At 41.8% G+C, this 8,619-nt stretch overlaps 1 protein-coding gene across 1 annotated transcript; it reads left to right on the forward strand.

Moving 5' to 3' along the window:
* The first annotated feature begins 872 nt into the window (after positions 1–872).
* LOC103672996 (tetraspanin-6) lies at positions 873–7,008 on the forward strand. The gene is made up of 8 exons (XM_040630180.1): positions 873–1,090; positions 2,073–2,261; positions 2,541–2,615; positions 3,437–3,535; positions 4,028–4,162; positions 4,573–4,656; positions 6,064–6,169; positions 6,799–7,008. The coding sequence occupies exons 1-7, from the start codon at positions 1,004–1,006 to the stop codon at positions 6,130–6,132; spliced, it is 738 nt and encodes a 245-aa protein (XP_040486114.1). The 5' UTR covers positions 873–1,003; the 3' UTR covers positions 6,133–6,169; positions 6,799–7,008.
* The last annotated feature ends 1,611 nt before the right edge of the window (positions 7,009–8,619 follow it).

An 8,619-nucleotide genomic window follows, 5' to 3' on the forward strand; every position in this document is an offset into this window, starting at 1 on the left:
AACTATCCAGAGACTTGTCTTTACATGTAACCATTCCTAAAGTTAAGCCCCAAACAAAAAAATGCCTCAGCTTTTATCACCAGTGTTTAGGAGACCGTGAAAAGGGCTGTTTTTTAATCCCACTTTACCCCTAAGATTGACTCAGGGCTGCCTCTGGACATGTGGGACAGAAAACTTTTTGGTGATTCATTCCCATTCCATAAGCAGTTTAACTCCTTAGGAACACGTCTTAAGTTCTAGGAAGATCTAAGCAATTGGGAGAATTTTAGGGGAATGGACAGACACTCCACAACCCAATACCAGATGTAGCTTGTGTTTAACAGGGGAGGGGATTGAAAAGCACAGTGATCTCTAGTTTTGGCTTTGCTCTTAGCTGTGTAACTTTAGACTTCAGCCTCCTAGAAAAAGAAATCAGCCTAATTCCCCCACTCGGGTAGATTTCACTTTTCCTCAGTTTTTGTCTAAAAACCGATGACTGTACGTGTCGCTTTGCAATCTGCTTTGTTTCTCTTTGGAAATATGCTTCTTGGGGGTATTTAGCCGTGTAATAAAATTTTCTTCGGTCACTTTTAACCTCTTTTCATTCCTTTCTTTCCCTCTAGGGCACCAGGGGCCCGCGAGGCCGAATCTCAAAGCGCTGCTGGCGCTACTCGTGATAGAACAATATGATCAAGTTATAAGGGCGGAGGGGGGAGGCGGGGGGCGGGAAAGATTCAGAGAGAAAATGAAGAAAGCTCCGCTTGAAGATCTAAGGAATTTCCGGCACTAGAACCTTTGCATACAGTTTTCGGTAACTTGCAGCAGGGGGCGCTCGGAAATTGTCGTCACTTTCCGGCGAGCCTCCCAAGACTTTACCCTCTAGAAAATTGTACAGTGTTTCCGGCTTTTCTCAGTTGTAGACGCTCGTGAGTTTCCGGCAGTTTCCGGGGAGACTCGGGGACGCTGCGTCTCTCTCGCTCCGCTCCGAGTGCCCGGTGCGGCGGGGCAGGGTCTTGGGCTAGTCATGGCGTCCCCGTCTCGGAGACTACAGACCAAACCAGTCATTACTTGTTTCAAGAGCGTCCTCTTGATCTACACTTTCATCTTCTGGGTGAGAGCTGGAGGAGCCCGGGGACGGGAGGGGATCCTGGGCTTGGTTGGGGGGTGTGACCCTGAGCAGAGGGCGCTCATGTCGGGGGCGAGGAGGGAGGCCGGGGTGGGGAGGGAGGCGCGGGTGCGGTTTGGGAAGCGGTAGCTGCTGGGACCCCGACGCGGGCATGAGGTTGCTGGGGCTCGAGCTCCGGCCTCTTGCGCCGGGGTCAGGGTCCCGGAGGATGGCCGCCAATAGGCTGTGCCGGGACACAGATGTGCTTAGGGTTCGAATTCGATGCGGGGGACGAGGAAGGCAGAGCTTGCAGAGGGTGTCCCCGGACCGTTGAGAGAGGCGAGGCTTGCCCCGCCCCTCTGAGGGTTCACCCGCATAATAGTCTCTTTCTTTTCACTGCTTCATAAAGAGGGGAGTATTTCGCAGGTAAGCATGGTAATGACTGCGCTCCCGCCAACCTATCCCCGGGCTTGCTTTGGTGTACTGTCCCTTTGTACGCTTTGCTCATCTCTGAACTGGGGTGGGGAGAAGGGGGAAGTTTCTGGAACTCATAGAGACACTTTTTTCCCTCCTCCAGGAAGGTTTTCTTCCTATGGCGGGAGTAAAGCAGTTAAATAAGTTGTTGTCCCTAGGACAGATATGCCATGGACTTCGGCTTATACCAAAAACAAAACAAAACCAAACCTGAAAAACCCAACAAAAAGAAACAGATGAAGTTTAAGAGTTTTGTTAAGATGTCTTCTCTAGCTGCCCCCTGGTTTTGCCCTGGCTGCCTGGGCTACCTAGTGATCCAGCGTGGATTTATCAAGGCGTGTCCTTAAGTGCAGATCTCCTTCCTACTCCCTGTCTCCCATAACCCAGCCACAGCTCTGTGGCCACAGACTGCTAAGTCACTACACCTGTTGTTTCTTAAATACCTGGTGGTTTGTGGTTTGAAGGTGTTGCGGTATACAGTGTATAACTTTCTGTTCTCTGATTTCCCACATAGATCACTGGTGTTATCCTTCTTGCCGTTGGTATTTGGGGCAAGGTGAGCCTGGAGAATTATTTTTCCCTTTTGAATGAGAAGGCCACCAATGTACCCTTCGTGCTCATTGGTACTGGTACTGTCATTATTCTCTTGGGCACCTTTGGCTGTTTTGCTACCTGCCGAGCTTCTGCATGGATGCTAAAACTGGTGAGTCCTTATTTTCCTTAGAATTGATTCTTGATTTTAGAAAAGTCTTACATGTTGTTGGCTTTGTTTCTTGAAACTGGCCATGGCCCTTTATGATTTCTCCTCTTTCTTCGCAAGTAACATTTCTGCTGTCAGTTCCCACTTTTGTTGTGTTTTCCTTGTCCTTTTTAATAAAAACATGCTCAACTGATTGAGCAGACTATTTTTTTTTCGTTGACTCCCCTTGCAGCTGTGATGTATCTTATTTATTCTGACTTGGACTTTCTTTTTATCCCACAGTATGCTATGTTTCTGACTCTCATTTTTTTGGTTGAACTGGTCGCTGCCATCGTAGGATTTGTTTTCAGACATGAGGTAAGCCTGAATTTGGGAACCTTAATATGTTAAAATTGATCCTCCCAGAGATAAAAACAGTTAATCATTCAGAAATCACTTTTAAAGCTTACTTTTCAAATGGCAGCTGACAGTGATGGCTTTCTTGTAAAAATTCTAGCCCACTTTTAATATAAAAAAAATTTAGAAAATTGTAGACTGACAGTTACCAGAGGAAAATTACAGGTACCCATAATTACATGTATTTCCAGTTCTTTTTCTATGTACAAGTACCTATTAAAGTGGAGATAGTACAATTTATAACCTTACTGATAGGAAAATATTTAAAGCACAAAACTGATAACACAGTTTTCCACTGTGTTCTCCCTTATGCCACGCATTTAAAAAAAATTGGATATACTTAATGCAGATCATCAAAACTTTAATATTGAAGTGAAAATCAGGGTTCCACTGTTAAAACTGGGGTTGAGAAATCATTCAGTGCGTAGTGAAGGCTCCTCAATGAGAGTGTTTCACAAAGTGGTAATGCAGTCTCCCAAAGTAAGGTTTTGTAACTTAAAAATCCTGTAGGCATCAAATTTGTATTTTATTTAAAATAGAGGAAAATTGAATAAAATCTCCCATAGCACTTTGAACTTGAGCAGTTATCATCTTTTATTGTAATGTTTTGCTTAGTAATCCCCTCAGCTAGACTATAGCTCATAGAAGACAGGATTGGACCGTAGAAGTTAATTACCAGACATGTTGCTGCTGTCAAAGATATGACCGTTGGTCAGATGTGGGGGATTTTTTATTTGGAACTTTCTAGAATGTTTATTTACTGGCGTGTTTCTTTACTGTAGATTAAAAACAGTTTTAAGAATAATTATGAGAAAATTTTAAAGCAGTATAACTCTGCGGGAGATTATAGAAGCGATGCAGTAGACAAGATTCAAAATAAGGTAAGTGGTCTTAGGTGATGGCTTCTCAAGAGGGGAGCACATCCTTATCCCTTTAGAGAAAAGGATAGGCCCCTGTCCCCTTGTGTGATATTCTCCTTACAATCTTAGATCAGGAGAAAATATGTCCCTGGAAAGATATGTCCCTGGAAAAGAAGTGTGGGATGATACTAAGTGACATATCTCCCTTTTCTCCTGATCATTCTCCTCCCATGTACACCTCTTCACTCCTCACACCGCGGACCAAGTACTGTTAGTACCAGCTGTGGCAGGAGAACAAGGCCAGTCCAAAAGGGTTACACTTGGTATTTAGAAAAAAGTGCTTATCTCTTGAATTATAATGCCAATTGAGAACAGCCGCATTAAAATGTTAGGATAGAGATCATTGAGTATAATGTTGTTTTGAACACAAATTGCAATCTAAGATAATAGGGTAAGTGTTTGACTACAAAGCTGTGAAGTGAACTATAAATGGTTTTGTTGGATTTTTTTCAGTTGCATTGTTGTGGTGTCACCGACTATAGAGATTGGAAGGATACTAATTATTACTCAGAAAAAGGATTTCCCAAGAGTTGCTGCAAACTTGACAATTGTTCTCCACAGAGAGATGCAGATAAAGTAAACAATGAAGTAAGGAGCCTTTAAAATTTTTTTTATTTGAAAATATTAACTGAATACAGAGTTGACTCAGTTTTTAATTTTTCCTCACAATAGATGCAATCCGAAATAGGCGGGGCAGGTATTATTCTCATTGACTAAATGAGGAAACTGAAGCTCAGACAATTTGTGACTTGAGTTCACAGAACTAACAAAGAGCACTTTTAAATGCATAATCCAACAGGTAGAACTTCTGTTCTTCAAACTCCTGTCGAGAGCATTGTGCTTGAAAGGAGGTAGGATTTATTTTATGAAGGAGTGAATTTCAGTACAATGCTGAGCAAAGGCTGAGTTAGCTAAAGCTCGTCTTTTGGCGGAGATGGACGAGCCAAGTGTTCAGTATTCCTCATGCTGTACTTAATATTTTTTCCCTCTCCCATTAGGGTTGTTTTATAAAGGTGATGACCATTATAGAGTCGGAAATGGGAGTGGTTGCCGGAATTTCTTTTGGAGTTGCTTGCTTCCAGGTAAGTCCTTGTTGTTAGGAATGTCTCCTCACTCTTGTTCAGAGTAAGATAGAAGATTTCAACTCTGAAGGCTTCAGGGCATTTCCAGAGAAGTCACGTTTTCACAAACTCCCGGCTGCTTTTAACAAAACATGTAGTCAGTCATTTGTGTTAAGGTCTCTTTAGCTTTGTTTTATTTGGGTGGGGGCTTTTGTTATTTTCATTCCAGTTTTTTGATGTCTGGGATCTTCTGTTTTCCCACACTATTTTCACAATTAGACTTCTCCAGATGTTTATTCCCTGTTTACCTGCTCTTTTTTACCGTGGCCTGTCACGCCTTGAAACTACAAAAAGCAAAGCTTAGAATTAACTCCTAGTAGTACATACCTGGTGCCCTCGGGTATGGCGGGCTCTCCAGCACCCTAATTCATTAATTCAAACATGAGATAGATGGGAACCTTGTTTTGCTGTGCAGTCAAGATTCTAAAACGTTGTTTGGATTTTTTCTTTCCCGGGCTACAGCTGCCTGGTGAGTTCCATATAAGTTCTGACCTGCAAAAACTTAGATCATACGACCCACCCATTCAATATGTGCCTGTCCTGTTGGGTACGTGCTACGTTGTGGGTCAAATTCTATTTCCTGAGTTGTGCTACTTCTCACTGTAGCATGAAAAGTTTGTATTGTGGCTCTAAGCCATTTTTTTAGAGGTCAGGGCTTTGTCCTATATTAAACATCATGGAGCTAAAACTAAAAGAAAGAATAATACTGCATTTTGACCTGTGTAATTGGTTTTGGAAATCTAATATTAATATATCTCTCAAGCAGCAGGCACAGCTATGTCTGAATCTGCACCGTCTAATAAAGTAGCCACTGGCACCCTCGAAAGGTTCTAATTATTAAATAAAATGAAAAATTCAGTTCCTCAGTTGCTCGAGCCCCATTTGAAGTGCTCAAAAGCCACATGTGGCCAGTGGCTAGCTTACTGGACAGCCCAAGTACTGCAGAACAAATCCATCACTGCAGCACTGCACGAGAGCTTCCAAGAAAATCTCTGCCTTTGTAAATGGAGATTTTACGTGATGAGATCATAGTCTGAGCCATGTCCTTTTTGTTCTGATAGCTGACAGCTGTCTTATCTGATAAGTTTCCCCAAAACTTACGACATTCAGAATTTTTCTGGAATGATTTTTGTCAGTGACTGTTGTGAAACTCCAGGTCATAGTAGTAGTAAAACTTCCCTTATATTCTTTGAATGTGATCCAGGAGCTGCAGAGTATCAAGCAGAACTGCCGAGAGAAACTTAAGGAAGGAAATTATTAGTGAATTCGAAGTGAAAGGAAAATAAACCTGTATCCTTAGGTCTGTAGGCTCTTTTGTGTGTGTGTGTGTGTGTGCGTGTTTAATTTTTGTTCGTATTTTATTTCTAGCTGATTGGAATCTTTCTAGCCTACTGCCTCTCTCGCGCCATAACAAATAACCAGTATGAGATAGTGTAAACAGCAAACCACGGGCCTATTCCTCTTGAACCTTAAGGTATGTTCCTTCATCTTAGTCCTCAGCTCTCTGTTGGTGTTTACTTCAGCCTGTGCATGTGATGGATGGACTGAGTTTGCCGAGGTCTTGTCGAGTGGTGTGTTCGGATCTGGTTGGTACTGTGTTAGCCGTGCGTAGTTAGGTCAGGTCTCTCAAGGCAAGGCATGGCCACAAAGGGCAGAAGAGCCTTTGGGGGTTTACCTGCATGTCCATCTAAAGATCCTGAGTGGTCCCCTTTCTAATAGATTTGGACGTAGACTGAAGAGGAAAGGAGAATCCTAACAGTGGCCTTGCTAGTGAGGTTCCCCGGCAAGTACACTCTGCTCCCAATATTCTTCATTTACCACACTCCTCTGGTGAGCTCTTCGTAGAGTGATAAACACATCTAGCCCAACCTGGAACCAGATTTGGGGAAAACATGTGTTTCAGTAACGTCAGTATTTGAATGGCAAAGCATGAGAACCGTTGCTGGCTGAATTAATCCCCTAGGCCCTTCACATTTTAATTGAGCTGCCGACGGGGAACACACGAAGGTCTTCATTAGCAGAATAGATGCTCACATGTGTGAGCGCATACAGATATTGAAATTTGGGTTACAAGTCGATTAACTTTTTTTCCTTTACTTTTAGGACATTTACATTCCCCCCTGTGAGCTATGAAATTGCCTGGATGGAAGTACCTACTACTGCTTACGATAGACCGAAAACTTACATCAATAGTCTGATTCAATCAAGACGTGTTCAGTTTAAGTCCACCTTTTGTCCCATTGATGTTAGATCCTTGAAACCCCTGTATCACTGTGAAACACTGGAAGAGCTAGTAAATTGTAAATCTTGCAATACCGTGTTCCTCTTGACTTTTATTTTTCAAAATCGCATTGTGAATCTCCTGTGTTTTTCTTATGTTCAGTTAGCCGCTGTATAGTACTGTATAATACATCCTTAGTTTTTGATGTGGTATTCAACGATTCATTAGTTATGTATAACAAGTGACCCCTCTGAATTTGCTGATTGATGTAGTGTGATAGAACATTGACCCTTCCGAACTGGCCACTTCCCAGACGAGTTAAGATTATTGTATAATTTGCATCAAGTTAAAATATTTTCATGAGTCGCTGTTTTGCTCTCAAATTCATATTTGAAAGGTTCTAATTATTACTTAATGGTGTTGGAATTACTGTATTTGCCTTAGGAATTGAAAGCAATTCATCTTCATTTGCTTTAGCTGCTATTTCTTTATCAGGTTGTTGTGACTTAATTGTCAATATTATGGTCAACTATAATAATCTTAGTTTTGGTTTATGCCTTTGATTAAATATAAATCTTTCACACAATAAATGTTGTTTTCCTCTAAAATCATCATGTTTAACTTTTAGGAAACCTGCCGAGGTGGTTGTTTTCCACTGAGAAAGCTTAGCCCCACATTTCTACTTCAGGTGCGGTTTTAGATAGGAGACGTAAAACCAAGGTCTTGACTCTGTTTCATTTTTTAAAAAGTCTTTGCTTACAAAAACTATTCCCTGTGAAAGGATTACATGCCATATTATGAAATAGCCTATGCTGAGCATTCTCCCGGAACTGGAACTATTTTGATTGTCTAGTTTACATTAAGAAGTTGGATAGGGAGAGATGGAACCTGTACCTTCGGGTAATAAGGAAGCGAATAATTAATTAAAATTTGAGCTGAGATGGGGGAGTTCTTTCCTTGGTTTTGGATTTCTTTACACATCCGTCAGGAGAGCCTAGGTTTTCTCTGCCACACATCCACACAGTCCTTGAATCTGATGGTAAGGGGGAGTCAATCACAGTTATAAAGTGGGCAAAAACTGCTAGTTAAGATTCATAGTGACTTGTGGGTACATGTCTTTATATGTCTGCTTGGAGTTACTGCAGAAAGAATATTCTCCATTTAAACATTTGACAGGTCTGTCTTTTGACTTAAGATAGAGTGACAAAGCAGTTGGAAAATAGTGGCTTTCCAAATGTAGTAGATCAGATTTTTTGGCTTGGCTATTGGAATCAGTGAAGCTAATTTAAAGGATAAAGAAACTAAAAGGATAATCCAAGCAGTGTTAAGTAGGTATATTTCCCTAAGATGGCCTAGAAGAGCCTGATAGGTGTTAAGTAGGTTTTTTTTAAGTTAAAAGTTTTTCTTCATTTGTTTTTAGATTTTATTTTTATTTGTTTGAGAGACAGTGAGAGAGAGAGCATGAGCAGGGGGAGAAGGAGAGGGAGAAGCAGACTCCCAACTGAGCAGGGAGCCTAACGCGGGGCTCCATCCCAGGACTCTGGGATCATGACCTGAGCCAAAGGCAGATGCTTAACCGACTGAGCCACCCAGGAGCCCCAGTTTTTCCTCATTGTTAAAAAGAGAAAAAAACCCAGAAAATATGGAATGTAGGAAGAAAAAAAACCAGCACACATCACACTGTAGATGGGTTGGCATATTTA

Source organism: Ursus maritimus (genome assembly GCF_017311325.1).
Source record: "Ursus maritimus isolate PB19 chromosome X unlocalized genomic scaffold, ASM1731132v1 scaffold_X1, whole genome shotgun sequence".
In the NCBI taxonomy this organism is placed as follows: Eukaryota; Metazoa; Chordata; class Mammalia; order Carnivora; family Ursidae; genus Ursus; species Ursus maritimus.